The 19,631-nt window shown below is 40.2% G+C and overlaps 1 protein-coding gene across 1 annotated transcript in view; it reads right to left on the reverse strand.

The window, feature by feature from the left end:
• Window positions 1-19,631, reverse strand: part of LOC142750375 (uncharacterized) — a 468,269-nt gene that overhangs the window by 378,637 nt on the left and 70,001 nt on the right. The window contains exon 11 of the mRNA XM_075859374.1: window positions 11,514-11,553. Coding sequence (XP_075715489.1) covers window positions 11,514-11,553 — 40 coding nt within the window. The remainder of the gene's footprint in view (window positions 1-11,513; window positions 11,554-19,631) is intronic.

Raw genomic sequence — 19,631 nt, forward strand, 5'->3', positions numbered from 1 at the left:
CGTGTACGGGGATACCAAATATGTGTGCTTTATTTATTACATAGAGATGTGGGAGCGCTTACAATAAAGTTGATTTTACAAAACTCAGCTGAGTGTCTATAACACTTTCAAAATATCTGGTCTTGAAGCAGAGATCCCAAAATATTCATCTAGGGGTATAATGGGAATTTATTTTATTTTAGTTTCCTAAAATAAGAAATTACAGGTTTATGCAAATTAAGGGGCTTTTCCAGCAGTCGAACATTAGAAAACCTGCAACCATGATATCCTCCTACCACCCATTCCCTTCCTCACTCCTGGAGCAAAATAACGGGAAAAATAAACATTTAGGTAGGGAAAATATATTTGCACATAGCAAATGTGATGCCAATATTTAAAAAGGGGTCAAAAGTGAGCCCGAAAACTATAGACCTGTAAGTTTTAACCTCCATTGTGGGTAAAATATTGAAGGGTTTTCGAAGAGATGCTATTCTCGAGTATCTCAATGCAAATAAACTGTTAACGTAGCATCAGCATATGTTTATGAGGGATTAGCTTCTATGATGAGGTAAGTTCTAGACTGGACCTGGGTAAGGCTGTGGATGTGGTGCATCAAAACTTTTCAAAGGCGTTTTGCCGCATTAAAGGTTGGTTTATAAAATGAAAATGCTGGGACTGGGGGAAAATGTGTAATTGGGTTAACAACTGGCTCAGTGATAGAAAACAGAGCGTGGTTATTGATGGTACATCCTCAGAGCGAGTCAGAGTTGATCAGTATTGGACCCTCTTCATTTTAATATGTTTATTAATGACCTTGTAGAGGGCTTACAGAGTATAATTTCAGTATTTGCAGATATGTAAAGTAATCAAAACAGAGGAGGATTATATAACATAAGAGGGATTTGGGGAAGCTGGAGGTTTGGGCAGAGAAATGGCAAATTAAGTTTAATGCAGATAAACTTCAGTTTATGCACTTTCCCAAGGAAAGAGATTTTACAATTATGCATTAAATGGTAAAACACTGGGCAAAGCTACTACTGAAAAAGATTTGGGGATATTGGTCGACAGTACAGCAACCAGTGCCAGGCAGCTGCTGCCAAGGCAGTTAAAATCATGGGACGCATCAAAAAGAGGCATAGCTGCTCGTGACGAGAACATAGTTTTGCCTCTATACAAATCACTAGTCCCACTATATATCGTGTACAATTTTGGGCAACTGTGTACAAGGCGGCCAGGGCTGAACTAGAACGGTGCAAAAGAAGGGCGACCAATGTAATTAAGGAAATGGGTGGTTTGCAGTACCGAGAAAGGTTATCAACTCATTGTGAGGTTATCAAAACCTGTTCCTGTCTGGTCCACGGGATTGACTGGTTCAGCGAAAGCGGGTCCTGCACATTTCTGACACACAGAATCCACCTGTGCTATCCATCTCAACTAAGTTCAGAACTCAGAAGTGATCGATTAAAGGTGGATCCTGCGTGTCTCATACCCGCTGATACTGAACCAGTCAGGTCCGCGGGACTGACGTATTCAGGTCTTTGCGAACTATATAGCTGGTCTCTATGGAGAATACAGAGCAGCTGTAACTCCAAAAAGGCTATTAAGCCCTGCCAGAGGCTTCATTAACTTGAATGGGAGAAGGCTGAAATACTGTGAGCTGCCGCTACAAGTGTGTTGGAGATTCAGTGTGAGCAGTAAATGAAATTAAGGGAATGCATCGCTCATATAAGAGCTGCGGCCCCCTCAAAACAACTGATCGGCAGGGGTGCATGGTGTCGGACCCCAACCGATCAGATATTGATAGCCTATCCGGAGGATAGCCTATACATTTTTTGGGAGCGGACAACCCCTTTTTGGTACTTTACAACATCTGTAATGGTTGTATGGTGACCGCAAACCAGCTTTGGAAAATTGCTCTCCAAAAGCCAGTTTGCTCACCATTCATTGTAAGCTCGCCTTTCACCCAGCGTGTAAGAAAAGCGTGTAAGATATTTGGTATCGCTGAAGTCGGCAGAAGTTGCAAAATATATATTCAGGAGTGTTTACCCAATGGCATGCACCTTTTGTCAAAAAACCACCTAAATTCACATAATTCAAGTTTTTTTCCTTCCATATTTTAAAAAAAGTTAAATATATATAGTTGTTTTTTTTATGCAATATGGAAGCTCCATATGTTTGGAGAAAAACAAGACCAAATACAATTAGGATCAGAATTATTTGGACAGTAAAAAGTTTGGGCATTTTAGCGGTTTACCAAAACATATTGAATATAGTTATATAAATCAATATGGGCTTAAAGAGAACCTTTCACCTCCCCATGCATGAGCAGCTGAGTGCAGCATGTAATAAAAAGGGCTGCACAAACTCTGGGGCACTTCACATTTTTTCTACCTCCCTCCGTTATTTAGATATTGGTGCCGTTATATTTGGTGCCCGACATTTAAATAAACCCCTGAACGGTCAACAGGACGTGTGCTGGCAAGGGGGCGTGTTACTATGGCTGTGACACTGTCCAATCTTTGACATAGATTTAATATTGATAATCTTGTTCTCTCTCCTTTCCACTTTTTTTCTTTGAGAAGTGTTTTATGTCACATGTTGTTGCTTTTTCTGATATGACATTTTTTGTGGTCTCTTGCACTATTTTGTTATGGGATACATATGTGATATGTAACAATATCCATACTTATATTCCTATTAGTTTCACATATTACTTTTATCTTCAAGAAGTGACCTCATTAATCACTGCAATAATATTCACTTTACGAGGTCTATTATAACCAGTATTGTATTATGATGTTCACATTCATATCTCACCATATCGTTCTATACTAGTCATTGGGTTATACACACAGTATACTTTGGGGGACAATTCCCCCCCCCTCTTCTTCTGAATGTTATCATTCACATAAATCAACTCACCTTTTGCTAATATACACAATACCCAGCACTGGCCACTATTTGGGTTGGTCCTCGGGGATATTTGGAATATGTGGGATTTGCTACGTCAGTGGATCAGTAATGTTAACTGCGATTCTTCTTGTCCCAGCTGTCCAATGAGGTGCGCACTCCACGTGCACGTGACCGGGTGTGTCGTCTGCCCCATTCCCATCTCCCATAGCGCACTGCGCATGTCCGGTATTACTGGTACGCGTCAGGAACCTGGATGTGCGCTACGGAGCTGGAGGCCGGAAGTGGGGGCATGCTCAATAGAAGGTCTTCAGGCTTCCATGATCATTGACATGGGTAAGGTTTCATCCACTTTCTTTTGATATCCAGGCTTTCCCTAAACTCTTCCCAGGACTACTATGTCCGATATCTGATTGGTTTTTACATGAGGGGCTAGCCACCTATAGGACAATATGCCACCCATTTCATATATCCCCGTTGTAAGGACTACAGTGCAACACCTTACTGCTGTATATACATGGACAGTCTGTCCCCCTTATATTATGTAACATTATAAAGTGTTTAAATTTCATTATGTACCTTTTTAAATGTTTGTCTTATATTTGTAATTAATAAAAATGTGATATATAAATATATATATATATATAACCTCCAAAATACGAGACAGCACTCCGATATTTGTGAAAAATAGGATCACTTTAATGCGACGTTTCAGCCCTGCTCCATGGGGCCTTTCTCAAGCAGTACATTTCAGTGAACAGTGCACATTTAAATACATGATTTGTCAAAGAGCATGATTAAACAATAAAAAATACAATAAACACAGTATTGTACAGTTCTCTGTTTCCAACAAAGATTTATAATAAAAATAGTAACAGTGCATTTCCATGTGATTCCAGTAATCGTTGTGTATCATAGTTATTATGTGGGCATGACACCCATAATGTGTAAAAAGATCTAAATAAGATCTAATTGAATAAGTGGCTATTCATAAAGTGCAGGTGCATAACATACATGATTTTTAAAAAATGCTTTAATCATTATTATTGAGCTCACCCTCTAACGGATCCCCTCACTTCATCCATGCTGTTTCGTTGTCCCAGTGACTTCCGGGAACAAGTTAACCACGTGACCAATCATAACATTCCAGCCTGAGTCATGACACGCACTCGTACATGGAACGCATCTCGCGCATGCTCAGATCAATGAATTACGTTTGTAACTGAATAACCCCTTGTGTCCCATTCAGGAACAACACATTGTGAGTCAAATTTATTGTTTAAAAAAACAGAAATTTATATAGTGCTTCTACCCTCTGGGTTAGTTTAGAGGCTCAACAAGCGGTGACAGTCCCCAATAGAAACGGAGGCATTTCACCCTTGATGGTACATACCACAAAGCTCGATCCGTTATACACAGATCGTGCCTGTGTAGTTCCAAAAAGAGCCTCGATAACTTCTCAGAAATGGGGATTGGAAGCAGGACTCCTGTCCCATACCAGACTCAAACTCTGTGTTAATTTTTACGGTTCAATTATAATTCAAAGCTGTTCTATCAAGAATAATCATCACATTATTATTTGGAATAAACAGTAGACTAACGATCAATTTACTCGGTTCTTCTAGTCATACGCATGGTATTCTAATGAGGGGATCCGTGCTAGGTGAGTTTTCACAGTTGATCTGCAATAAACAAAGAACATAAAAGATAGATCATTAAGTTAAACAGAATAATGTATACATTCAGTCTAATATACATTTCAGCCTGAAATGGAGAGTACAAAGCAGGGCAAATAGGCAAACTGCCTCTCATCCTATACCACTCAATTTAAAATCAGCATTCAGTCCATAGGGACGTAGTGTGTTTAGCCTATATATCCACTCTAGCTCACGTTTCTTCAGAAAAGATACTCTATCCCCCCCTCGTCTAGGTCTGGGAATATGGTCTATAATTCTGAAACGCAAATCCTTTTCAGTATGTTTCGCTTCAACAAAATGCTTGGATACCGGCAAATCCATCCTTTTATTGCGTATGGTGAACCTATGATTATTCATACGTGTTTTACAATCAAGAGTAGTTTCTCCTATATACAAAAGATTACACGGACATTGTATCATGTAAACGACCCAATCAGATGTACAGGTAAGAAAGTGTTTGATTCTGAATTCCATTTTAGTTACAGGGTGAATAAAGATTTCTCCTTTGACCAAATATTTACAATTTACGCAATTAAGGCAGGGAAAACACCCCAATCTCTGCCTTCCAAAAAACGTCTGTGTTGATTTTTTGTTCGTGCCAACATCAGCCTTTACTAACCTATCCTTCAGGTTCCTCGATCGTTTAAAAGACAAAAGAGGAGGTACAGAGAACTCAGGGACATATTTTAAGTTACTGTTAAGTATCGACCAATGTCTATTGATTATTTTTGCTACGTCTTTACTTGATTCGTTATATGTAGATATAAAGGGTATTCTCCTGTTATTATCCTTTTTGTTATTTTCGGATCCTTGTGTGGAAAGGAGCTCATCTCTATTAGACTTCGTGACTCTGTCCCTATGGTATTGTATCAGTTTCCTAGGGTAACCTCGTTTGGTGAATTTATTACCCATTTCATCTAGTCTCTTATTACTTGTTTCATCTCCATCAACTATTCGCCTTACCCTTAGTAGTTGGCTATAAGGTAATGCCTTTACCAAGCTCCTTGGGTGGCTACTCTCGTATCTCAAAAGATTGTTCCTATCTGTCATTTTTGTATGGATATCTGACGCTAATCTTGTGTCAATTTTACTGATTGTGGTGTCTAGAAATTGTATTGAAGTGCTCGATTGTACCAAAGTGAATTGTACATCCTTGTCTATTTTATTCATGTATTTATGAAACAAATCTAGTTCTTCAACTGTCCCCAGCCATATGAAGAAGATGTCGTCTATGTATCTCCACCACCTCAGAACCCGTCTGAAGTGGTGGGATACATAAACCGACTCTCTCTCCAAAGTTGCCATGAAGATATTGGCATACGTTGGTGCCACATTGGCTCCCATCGCCGTACCCCTCAACTGAACGAAGAACTGATCCTGGAACAAAAAATAGTTATGTCTCAGAACAATATTCAAACTAACCCAGAGGGTAGAAGCACTATATAAATTTCTGTTTTTTTAAACAATAAATTTGACTCACAATGTGTTGTTCCTGAATGGGACACAAGGGGTTATTCAATTACAAACGTAATTCATTGATCTGAGCATGCGCGAGATGCGTTCCATGTACGAGTGCGTGTCATGACTCAGGCTGGAATGTTATGATTGGTCACGTGGTTAACTTGTTCCCGGAAGTCACTGGGACAACGAAACAGCATGGATGAAGTGAGGGGATCCGTTAGAGGGTGAGCTCAATAATAATGATTAAAGCATTTTTTAAAAATCATGTATGTTATGCACCTGCACTTTATGAATAGCCACTTATTCAATTAGATCTTATTTAGATCTTTTTACACATTATGGGTGTCATGCCCACATAATAACTATGATACACAACGATTACTGGAATCACATGGAAATGCACTGTTACTATTTTTATTATAAATCTTTGTTGGAAACAGAGAACTGTACAATACTGTGTTTATTGTATTTTTTATTGTTTAATCATGCTCTTTGACAAATCATGTATTTAAATGTGCACTGTTCACTGAAATGTACTGCTTGAGAAAGGCCCCATGGAGCAGGGCTGAAACGTCGCATTAAAGTGATCCTATTTTTCACAAATATCGGAGTGCTGTCTCGTATTTTGGAGGTTATTGATTACTGAGACACTGGTCAAGTGTCCGAACGGGAATCTTTTGCACCCCCCACGGAAGGAACGGTGCTGCTTTTTCTCTTTGTTTATTTTGCTGACTTACAAAGCTTTGCACGTTCAATTTAAATGTCCACCAACAAGGATCACCATCGAGGAACTGAACAACCAGATGTCTTCTCATATACTCAGGCTGATGTGGAGAGGATACTGCAGGGTGCAGTGGGAGATGTTGCTTTTTTATCCATACCGTCAATTAAGGAATTAAAAAGGAAATACGAGAATGAAAAGAAAAAAACCATCACCATGGGATTACATTTGTCCACTCTGACGGAGTACTATAGAGCACACAGGATCCCTAGAGGTATGAGATCCCAGATGAAACCAAACCTTTTTTTCCATAACAACGATTTTTGTATCCGCTACACCCAAATCTCCAATAAATATGCACTGGATATATTATTGCTCAATATTGAATATTTACAGAAAGATCTATCGACTGCTGAGGAAAAAGTATGTGCAGCAGACATATCATTAAAATCTTTACTGTCGACGCAAGAATATGATGATTACATGACCAAACTCAATATCTATCTAGAGAGGTTTCGGTCTGGTCTAGAAGAAACAAAACGACAGAAGTGGCAGAGAGATGTAGAGGACTATGCTAATGGGAATATCTATAATTGGCAAATAGAACAGAAGAATTCCCGCCGATTTGTGGGAAATGATTATTTACAAAATAGACGCATACGAAATGACGAAAAACGAAGCGTCAATCCTATGGTGGAGAGAGAGGAACGAGATTTTTTAGGACAAGCGTTGGACGGAGGACGGATGAAAGACACCAACGAAGAACTCGACGGGGGGGAAGGAAGCACTTCAGGAAACGAAAACCCCAAACAACCCAGGCTGCCCAAATCAGTGATGACCCGGACACAGTCTCTTCGCAAGATGGACTATCCACAGAAACACTAGTGGTAAATATTTCTTCTGTCATATTAACCAAAGCTCAATACACAGTACTCAATAAGGGATTGTCATTTTGCCCTACGTCAAAAACCGACTGGTTTGAATTAGAATTGGACCTATACAGGTTTTACCGTGCAATTAAATTGAAGGCATGGTTTGCAGAGCGAGAATACGCTCGCGACAATGATGGGATGGGGGAATTGAAGTTATGTGATTTCGATCTTTCACTTAAAAGTGATTTTGTGCCCTTTTGTAATTTACCAGCGATAGAAACATTTATTACAGCTGTGAAATTGGATATCGATAGTTTGAAGATGAAATCTAATACCCAGAGATTTAAACACCCCAATATGACTAAAGAGGAAATAGAAGCACTGGCAGAACTAAAGGGTAATGATAAGATAACAATCAAACAAGCAGATAAAAGGGGGAGCAGTAGTAATCATGGATACTGAGGGTTACATTGAAGAGATTAGGAGGCAGTTGCAAGATAGACAGGTTTATAGAGAGTTGATATCTGATCCTAAGTTTATCATAGGAGGAGTCATAGAGAGAACGTTAGAGGAAGCTATACAGAATAATATTATTGATAAAGATCTTAAACAATTTTTGACCGTGATACATCCAGTTACACCCATATTATATGTACTCCCGAAGATACATAAATCTCTTGTGAAACCTCCAGGTAGACCCATAGTTTCTAGTATTGGATCTATCCTGGGTAAAATCTCAATTTTTTTAGATAAAGCACTGCGCAAGTATGCCATTGAGGTCCCCTCTTATATCCGCGATACCTCTGACTTTCTACTGAAACTACGAGATATAAATATACCTGCTACAGCCCTGCTGTGTTCGTTCGATGTAGTGAGTCTCTACACATCGATCGATCATGATAGAGGGATTTCATCAATACGTAAAACCCTGATAAACAGTGAATATACACCTGCCTGTATAGAGTTTCTGCTCTCTCTGTTGAATATTGTTCTGAGACATAACTATTTTTTGTTCCAGGATCAGTTCTTCGTTCAGTTGAGGGGTACGGCGATGGGAGCCAATGTGGCACCAACGTATGCCAATATCTTCATGGCAACTTTGGAGAGAGAGTCGGTTTATGTATCCCACCACTTCAGACGGGTTCTGAGGTGGTGGAGATACATAGACGACATCTTCTTCATATGGCTGGGGACAGTTGAAGAACTAGATTTGTTTCATAAATACATGAATAAAATAGACAAGGATGTACAATTCACTTTGGTACAATCGAGCACTTCAATACAATTTCTAGACACCACAATCAGTAAAATTGACACAAGATTAGCGTCAGATATCCATACAAAAATGACAGATAGGAACAATCTTTTGAGATACGAGAGTAGCCACCCAAGGAGCTTGGTAAAGGCATTACCTTATAGCCAACTACTAAGGGTAAGGCGAATAGTTGATGGAGATGAAACAAGTAATAAGAGACTAGATGAAATGGGTAATAAATTCACCAAACGAGGTTACCCTAGGAAACTGATACAATACCATAGGGACAGAGTCACGAAGTCTAATAGAGATGAGCTCCTTTCCACACAAGGATCCGAAAATAACAAAAAGGATAAGAACAGGAGAATACCCTTTATATCTACATATAACGAATCAAGTAAAGACGTAGCAAAAATAATCAATAGACATTGGTCGATACTTAACAGTAACTTAAAATATGTCCCTGAGTTCTCTGTACCTCCTCTTTTGTCTTTTAAACGATCGAGGAACCTGAAGGATAGGTTAGTAAAGGCTGATGTTGGCACGAACAAAAAATCAACACAGACGTTTTTTGGAAGGCAGAGATTGGGGTGTTTTCCCTGCCTTAATTGCGTAAATTGTAAATATTTGGTCAAAGGAGAAATCTTTATTCACCCTGTAACTAAAATGGAATTCAGAATCAAACACTTTCTTACCTGTACATCTGATTGGGTCGTTTACATGATACAATGTCCGTGTAATCTTTTGTATATAGGAGAAACTACTCTTGATTGTAAAACACGTATGAATAATCATAGGTTCACCATACGCAATAAAAGGATGGATTTGCCGGTATCCAAGCATTTTGTTGAAGCGAAACATACTGAAAAGGATTTGCGTTTCAGAATTATAGACCATATTCCCAGACCTAGACGAGGGGGGGATAGAGTATCTTTTCTGAAGAAACGTGAGCTAGAGTGGATATATAGGCTAAACACACTACGTCCCTATGGACTGAATGCTGATTTTAAATTGAGTGGTATAGGATGAGAGGCAGTTTGCCTATTTGCCCTGCTTTGTACTCTCCATTTCAGGCTGAAATGTATATTAGACTGAATGTATACATTATTCTGTTTAACTTAATGATCTATCTTTTATGTTCTTTGTTTATTGCAGATCAACTGTGAAAACTCACCTAGCACGGATCCCCTCATTAGAATACCATGCGTATGACTAGAAGAACCGAGTAAATTGATCGTTAGTCTACTGTTTATTCCAAATAATAATGTGATGATTATTCTTGATAGAACAGCTTTGAATTATAATTGAACCGTAAAAATTAACACAGAGTTTGAGTCTGGTATGGGACAGGAGTCCTGCTTCCAATCCCCATTTCTGAGAAGTTATCGAGGCTCTTTTTGGAACTACACAGGCACGATCTGTGTATAACGGATCGAGCTTTGTGGTATGTACCATCAAGGGTGAAATGCCTCCGTTTCTATTGGGGACTGTCACCGCTTGTTGAGCCTCTAAACTAACCCAGAGGGTAGAAGCACTATATAAATTTCTGTTTTTTTAAACAATAAATTTGACTCACAATGTGTTGTTCCTGAATGGGACACAAGGGGTTATTCAATTACAAACGTAATTCATTGATCTGAGCATGCGCGAGATGCGTTCCATGTACGAGTGCGTGTCATGACTCAGGCTGGAATGTTATGATTGGTCACGTGGTTAACTTGTTCCCGGAAGTCACTGGGACAACGAAACAGCATGGATGAAGTGAGGGGATCCGTTAGAGGGTGAGCTCAATAATAATGATTAAAGCATTTTTTAAAAATCATGTATGTTATGCACCTGCACTTTATGAATAGCCACTTATTCAATTAGATCTTATTTAGATCTTTTTACACATTATGGGTGTCATGCCCACATAATAACTATGATACACAACGATTACTGGAATCACATGGAAATGCACTGTTACTATTTTTATTATAAATCTTTGTTGGAAACAGAGAACTGTACAATACTGTGTTTATTGTATTTTTTATTGTTTAATCATGCTCTTTGACAAATCATGTATTTAAATGTGCACTGTTCACTGAAATGTACTGCTTGAGAAAGGCCCCATGGAGCAGGGCTGAAACGTCGCATTAAAGTGATCCTATTTTTCACAAATATCGGAGTGCTGTCTCGTATTTTGGAGGTTATTGATTACTGAGACACTGGTCAAGTGTCCGAACGGGAATCTTTTGCACCCCCCACGGAAGGAACGGTGCTGCTTTTTCTCTTTGTTTATATATATATATATATATATATATATATATATATATATATATATATATATATATAGCTTCGTACTCCGCTTTTTCATTGTATAAATATCTATTGTGGAGTTGCCTTTGTACTAAAAGGGGGAGGGTGTCCCATTGGGACATCGCCTAGCCCATCACTACTATGCATTAGGAGTTTATACAATTATCAAATTAGAGACTATCAAGATTTAAAGCGCCTTGATCATGGATCTTCCAAAATTCACTTAAAACCTTATTTTTCCATAGCTATTCAGTTTAACACAAAAAAATGTATACTAAAAAAAGCAAAATTGATCAGCCTTACAAACAAAAAAACGTTACCATTTCTTTGATTCACCAATACATTCTTCGCTAATAGGACCTGAATAAGAAACAAAAATAAAGTTAACTACTTTTGGGAAGAAAACATTATATTGTAATAAAAAGGTATTATAAAATCGTTTCACATAGCGTTTTTGCATTACATTCGGTGTATATGCCAGAAAAAGCTCCCAAAGTATGCCAATACATACTATAAAAAAATGTTATGGGCATTTCATATTGACTCTCAATGTAACAAAAAACAAAAACATTTACAAGTTTATCTGGCTGGACTTCCTGGAGTATATGCTGAACACGATGTGTGCAATTATACAAATCTAGTCATCTCTTTAATAAGGAAGCGTAACAAACCCATCATACATATAGTGATCTACACTATGTTCCAAATTATTATCCACACAGGATTTTTCTTTGTTTTTCCTAAAACAGTCAGTATGTCCAAGGTTATTATTTTTTTTATCCTAACGGGCTAGTCCACAGGTAGCGGAATTGCTGAGTTTTTTTACGCCCGGAATTGCGGACAGAAAAAAACGCAGCAAAACACAGTAGCAGCAAAGTGGATGAGACTGTACAAATCTCATCCACCCGCTGCATAAATACTGAGCGGAAAAAACGCTCAGAAATGGAGCTGCAGTGCAGAAATTTATTCCGCAACATGTCAATTGTATTTCTGTAATCGCTGTATATTTGCTGCTGGTTTTACCCATTGAATTCAATGGGGAGGTAAAACCCCCAAAAATAGCAGTGGTTGAGTTTTTTGCGGCGGGTTTGAAGCGATTCCGCCGCAAATAAACAGCTATACTTAGGCTGGATTCACACGACCACGTTACGTCCGTAATGGACGGAACGTATTTCGGCCGGAAGTCCCAACCGAACACACTGCAGGGAGCCGGGCTCCTAGAATCATAGTTATGTACGATGCTAGGAGTCCCTGCCTTGCTGCAGAACAACTGTCCCGTACTGAAAACATGATTACAGTACGGGACAGTTGTCCTGCAGCTAGGCAGGGACTCCTAGCATCGTACATAACTATGATGCTAGGAGCCCGGCTCCCTGCACTGTGTTCGGTCCGGTACTTGCGGCCGAAATACGTTCCGTACATTACGGACGTAACATGGTCGTGTGAATCCAGCCTTAGGCTACATTCACACGACAGTGAAAAAACATGGCTATTAAAAACTGTTCAACTGTCAGTTTTTCATGTCCATTTTGCATCAGTGTGTCTCTAAATTTTTCATCCATTTCCAGTCAGTCAGTCTGTCCGCTTTTAATGGCCGTTTGTCATCTGTTTTTCATAGCGGTTTAAAAAAAAATAAAAAAAAAATAAGATTATTTGTCAGTTTTCTTTTTGTCCCAACCCCGAGAACACCACAGTGCCTATATAGATAGTGCAACAATGTCCCTGTAGATAGTGCCACAGTGCCCACCTAGATAATGCCCACAGTACCGGTGCCCACATAGCGCCACAGTGCCCACTATAGATGGTGCCAGTGCCCATATAGTGCCACAGAGCCCATGTAGATGGTGCCAGTGTCCCCTGTAGATAGTGCCACACCACCCATAAAGCCCGCCCCCTGTAGATACCACCCCCCTCCTCTGTAGATATCGCCACTGTAGGAGCGGAATTCCTCTGGCTGGGGATTCCTCATAGATGGAGCCCCTGACGTCTCTGTCCATATATGGACAGTGACGTCAGGAGAGCAGAATCCTCTGCCAGAGCGGGCCGGGGATTCCGCTCTAGGAGTAACCCCTTGACGTCACTGTCAATATATATGTATAGTGATGCCAGGGGCTTTTCCAGGAGCAGAATCCCCTGCCAGAGCGGGGTCTGGCTGCCGGGGATTCCGCTCCTGCGGGAAGCTACAGTGGCGCTATCTACATGGATGGGGGGGGGGGGGTGTCTATCTTCAGGCAGGGGGGTGCTATCTACAAATACTGGAGTCCCTGGCCAAAGATCTTGCGATGCTCTGGAAGTGGATTCCATTGTTTGAAGGCCCTGACTTCAGTTTCCTTATATGGACAGTAATGTCAAGGGCTTCCCCGGGCTCGGCGATCAAAGTAGCGCTGTGTGCGGGGAAACCCTCGGCCAGGATCCGTTTTTAACGGCCGTTACACGGAATGATTCCTAAAAAACAGCCTGTAAAAACTGATCTATTGACTTCCATGAGAGCATGTCCTATTTTTTGACAGCCAATATTCATGGGCCGTTAAAAAAACCTGCCATGTGAATACACTCATCTAACTATACTGTTCCGAAAACGGCCACGCGACAGACTTTTTTACGGTCGTGTGAATGTAGCCTTACCCAGGAGTCTGTTCCCTCCTCCAGGCCGGCCTCCCGGGATAATGTTTCATCCCATGTGACCGATGCAGCCAGTCAGAGGCTGTAGTGGCAGTCTCAAGCAATGAAAAGTCATCCCAAAGGATCGGCCTGGATGATGTCAGAGGGCTGGCCTCCTGGGATGACGCATCATATGTGACCACCGCTGCAACCAATCACAGGCCGTTTAATGGAGTTTTCTGCAGCGGACATTCCAGGCGAAAAACTGCAACCCGGCCAAGTAGTTATATTAGGCCTCATGCACACGACCGTATTTTTTCCCACCCGTAAATACTGGCGTAAATACGGGTCCGGTGTCACACGTATTCGACCCGTTTTGCACCAGTATTTACGAACCCGTGCCCGTAAATATGGGTCCGGTGTCACCCGTATTCCACCCGTATTTACGGGCACGTTTTTGGCGGCAAAATAGCACTGCACTAATCGGCAGCCCCTTCTCTCTATCAGTGCAGGATAGAGAGAAGGGACAGCCCTTTCTGTAATAAAAGTTAAAGAAATTCATACTTACCCGGCCGTTGTCTTGGTGACGCGTCCCTCTCTTCACATCCAGCCCGACATCCCTGGATGACGCGGCAGTCCATGTGACCGCTGCAGCCTGTGATTGACCTGTGATTGGCTGCAGCGGTCACATGGCCTGAAACGTCATCCAGGACGTCGGGCCGGATGTCGAGAGGGACGCGTCACCAAGGCAACGGGCGGGAGACCGGACTGGAGGAAGCAGGAAGTTCTCGGTAAGTATGAACGTCTTTTATTTTTTACAGTTTATACTGATCGGTAGTCACTGTCCAGGGTGCTGAAAGAGTTACTGCCGATCAGTTAACTCTTTCAGCTCCCTGGACAGTGACTATTTACTGATGTCGCTTAGCAACGCTGCCGTAATGACGGGTGCACACATGTAGCCACCCGTCATTACGGGAGCTCCATAGACTTCTATGGACTGTCCGTGCCGTTATTACGGCCTGAAATAGGACATGTTCTATCTTTTTCAACGGCACGGGCACCTTCCCGTGAGAAAACGGGAAGGCACCCGTCGCCAATAGAAGTCTATGAGCCCGTTATTACGGGTCGTAATTACGACCCGTAATAACAGGAGTTTTTACGGTCGTGTGCATGAGGCCTAACAATGTGGATATTACTACAAGTGGAAGTACTCAATGGCAACAGCTTTATTTATGTTTTGAAAAGAACAAAAAATTTTGTTACAAATTCTGCACAATGCCGTTTTGGAAAACATTCAATGGGACATAATGATATTCAGATCGTTTCAAACAGAAATCTGTTATTCGCTACATGAATAGATATTTTCCTTTAAATAAATACAAGTTAAATTTAAAAGATTATATTTACAGATCAGGTTACATCTTCATATATGAGCCATTTGAGATGACTTTAGCCCTTTCCCACAAAATCACACACAGTTACGTAGTGGGCACTAGTGTGTTAGCGCTTTCTCACGTAAATGTACGTGAAGCAGAGCCAAGGCCATCACCGCTGGGTGTCGGCTGCATATTACAGTGGACACCCCGCTGTAACGGCCAGGACCGGAGCTAGCCTCCGATCTGTCCGATTAACCCCTTAGATGCAGCCATCAAAGGCGATAGCTGCATCTAGTTTGTTTCTAGCCTGTCGGCACCCCTGGGACGTAGTTAAGAAACTTTTTGAATGCGGTTTTGAATACTTTGAGGGTGCAGTTTTTAAAATGGGGTGATATATGGGGACTTTCTAATATATAAGCCCTCAAATCCACTTCAGATCTTAAATGGTCTCTGAAAAAATAGGCTTTTGAAATTTTCTTGAAAATGTGAGAAAAAGTTAAGCCTTGTAACGTCCTAGGAAAATAAAAAAAGACTTAAAAAACTATGCCGACAAAGTAAACATATGGTAAATGTTAACAAGTAACTATCTTGGTATTACTATCTCTCTTACAAGCAAATACATTTAACCCCTTAACGACGGCCAACACGCCTTTTAACGGCGGCCGTTAAGGGTTCTTATGCCAGAGCGCTGCCTTTTCACAGCGCTCTGACATAAGCCAAGCACGGGTGTCCTGTGTCGGCTATAGCGGGTATCGGGTTGTCTAAAGAAAGATGGACTCCTACACTAACGGTCGGGATCGATTTCAACTACGATCTCACCCGTTGAACCCCTTGGATGCAGTGCTCAATAGTGAGCACCGCATCCAAGTGGTTTTGGAGGGAGGATGCACCCTCTCACCCCATCGGCACCCTGCAATTGCAGGGTGCCAATGGCTTCTATGGCAGCCGGGGGCCTAACAAAGGCCCGGGGTCTGCCTGTGGTGGATGCCTGCTAAGCCATGCCTAAGGCATTACCTAGCAGGTGCCTGTCAGTTTTACACTGACAGGGAATAATACGCAGCAATACAGAAGTATTGCAGTGTATTATAAAAGCGATCAGGAGATCGCATAGTGAAGTCCCCCAGTGGGACTAAAAATGAAGTTAACAAAAAGTTTAATAAAGTTAATACATAAATTAAAATCCCAAATAAAAAAAATAAAAAAACTTAAAAACCCACCTTTTCCCTTATAAAATCCTTTAATACGAAAAAATTAATAAAAACAAATTACATATATTTGGTATCGCCGCGTCTGTAACGACCCCACCTATAAAGCGATTACGTTATTTAAACCGCACGGTGAACGCCGTAAAAAAATAAAATAAAAAACAATGCCAGAATTGCTGTTTTCTGTTCATCCTGCCTTCAAAAAAATGTGATAAGTGATCAAAAAGTCACATGTACTCCAAAACGGTACCAATAAAAACTAGAAGTTGTCCCGCAAAAAAAAGCCCTCTCACAGCTGCATCAGCGTAAAAATAAAACAATTAGGGCTCTTAAAACATGGCGACAAAAACAAACAATAGTGAAAAAACAAGTGTTTTTACTGTGTAAAAGTAGTAAAACATACAAAATCTATATAAATTTGGTATTGCCACAATCGTAATGACCCACTGAATAAAGATATTTTATTTATACCACACAGTAAACGCCGTAAATCTAAGACGCAAAAAAGTGTGGCAAAATGTATGTTTTTTTTTCCATTACCCCCCCCCCAAATGTTAATAAAGTTAATCAATAAATTATATGTACCACAAAATGGTGCTATTAAAAAATACAACTTGTCCCGCAAAAACAAGACCTTATACAGCTATGTCGACGCAAAAATATAAAAAAGTTATAGCTCTTGGAATAGGACGATGGAAAAACGCAAAAAGTACATTGGCCATTTAAAATGGGCTGGTCATTAAGGGGTGCTAATTTTTGCAAATTCTCAGAATTTTGGGGTTTTTCACAAACTCTGAATGTATTGACCAAATTTTACCACTAATAAAAGTACAATGTGTCAAGAGATGGTAAAGGATGACCTTCAGATCCAGCAAATCGCAGAATCGCATGGATACATAAAAGCATTTCAAAGTTATTACCACAAAGTGACACGTCGGATTTGAAAAAATTGGCTGTGTCTTTAACAACTCTTATTCATTGAACTTGTAAGACCATGTATAGTTTCTGCTTGCATTTCCTTTCTGGATGCCAGTATTGCCTCCCAGAGCTGCTGTTTTGAGTTATATTGACAGCCACTCTCATAGATATTCCTTTTAAGGATGCACCACAGGTTCTCAATAGGATTTATTTCTCCTTTTATACTCAAAGCAAACAAGGAGTCAATAGTGTTTTTTTGCAACATGGGATGATGCATTGTCTTGCAAGAACATTATTTTTATTTCGGAAAGTACGATTTTTCTTTTTATACCATGGCAGAAAATGCTCAGTTAGGAACTCCACATATTGTTCAGAGTTCATTTTGACACCCTCAGGGATCATAATAGGACCTACCATTTCACTTCCCAATATTCCAGCCAAAATCATCACTCCACCATCTCCTTGCGGACGTCGCAGTCTTGTTGGAACAGGGTGGCCGCTCACCAGTCATCCAGAAGTCCATCCATCAGGACCATCCAGTGTAGCATGGCATTCATCGGTGAATAAAACGGTTTGAGTCATGTATTTTTGTGCCCACTGCAAACGCTTCCCTGTGTGAGCTTTGTTTAGGGGTGGCCTAACTACAGGTTTACGCACAAATGACAGCCTGTGGAGGATCCTGAATCGAGAGGTTCGTGACACTTCGGAGACACCAGCAGCTTCAAATACCTGTTTGCTGCTCAACAATGGCATTTTTACAGCAGCCCTTTTAATGCAATTACCGTAATTGGTCTCAGAAACTTTCCTTAACCCCTTCCCTCTTTAGCCACTTTTGACCTTCCTGACAGAGCCTCATTTTTCAAATCTGACATGTGTCACTTTATGTGGTAATAACTCCGGAATGCTTTCACCTATCCAAGCGATTCTGAGATTGTTTTCTCGTGACACATTGGACTTTATGTTACTGGCAAAATTTGCTCGATATGTTCAGTATTTAATTGTGAAAAACACCAAAATTTAGCGAAAAATTGCAAAAATTAGCATTTTTCTCAATTTAAATGTATCTGCTTGTAAGACAGGCAGTTATAATACACAAAATTGTTGCTAATTAACATCCCCCATATGTCTACTTTAGATTGGCATCGTTTTTTGAACATCCTTTTATTTTTCTATGACCTCACAAGGCTTAGAACTTTAGCAGCAATTTCTCACATTTTCAAGAAAATTTCAAAAGGCTATTTTTACAGGGGCCAGTTCAGTTGTGAAGTGGTTTTGAGGGCCTTATATATTAGAAACCCCAAAAAAGTCACCCCATTTTAAAAACTTCATCCCTCAAAGTATTCAAAACAGCATTTAGAAAATGTCTTAACCCTTTAAACATTTCACAGGAATTAAAGCAAAGTAGAGGTGAAATTTACAAATTTCATATTTTTCTGCAGAAATACATTTTTAATACAATTTTTTTTATAACACAGAAGGTTTTACCAGAGAAATGCAACTCAATATTTGTTGCCCAGTTTTTGCAGTTTTAGGAAATATCCCACATGTGGCCGTAGCGTGCTACTGGACTGAAACACCGGCCTCAGAAGCAAAGGAGCACCTAGTGGATTTTGGGGCCTTATTTTTGTTAGAATATATTTTAGGCACCATGTCAGGTTTGAAGGGCTCTTGCGGTGCCAAAACAGTCAAAATCCCCCAAAAGTGACCCCATCTGGGAAACTAGACACCTCAAGGAAATTATCTAGGGGTGTAGTGAGCATTTTCACCGCACAGGTTTTTTACAGAAATTATTGGAAGTAGGCCGTGAAAATTAAAATCAACATTTCTTCAAAGAAAATGTAGGTTTAGCGATTTTTTTTCTCATTTCCACAAGGACTAAAGGAGAAAAAGCACCGCAAAATTTGTAAAGCAATTTCTCCCGAGTAAAACAATACCTCACATGTGGTAATAAACGGTTGTTTGGAGACACGGCGTGGCTGAGAAGGGAAAAAGCGCCATTTGGCTTTTGGAGTTCACATTTAGCAGGAATGGTTTGCGGAGGCCATGTCACATTTACAAAGCCCCTGAGGGGACAAAACAGTGAAAACCCCAAACAAGTGACCCCATTTTGGAAACTATACCCCTTGAGGAAATTATCTAGGGGTATAGTGAGCATTTTGACCCCACAGGTTTTTTGCAGAAATTTTTGCAAGTAGGCTGTGAAAATGAAAATCTACATTTTTTCAAATAAAATGTAGGTTTAGCTAATTTTTTTTCATTTCCACAAGGACTAAAGGAGAAAAATCACCATAAAATTTGTAAAGAAATTTCTCCCGAGTAAAACAGTACCCCACATGTG

This window comes from Rhinoderma darwinii, chromosome 3 (assembly GCF_050947455.1).
Source record: "Rhinoderma darwinii isolate aRhiDar2 chromosome 3, aRhiDar2.hap1, whole genome shotgun sequence".
In the NCBI taxonomy this organism is placed as follows: Eukaryota; Metazoa; Chordata; class Amphibia; order Anura; family Rhinodermatidae; genus Rhinoderma; species Rhinoderma darwinii.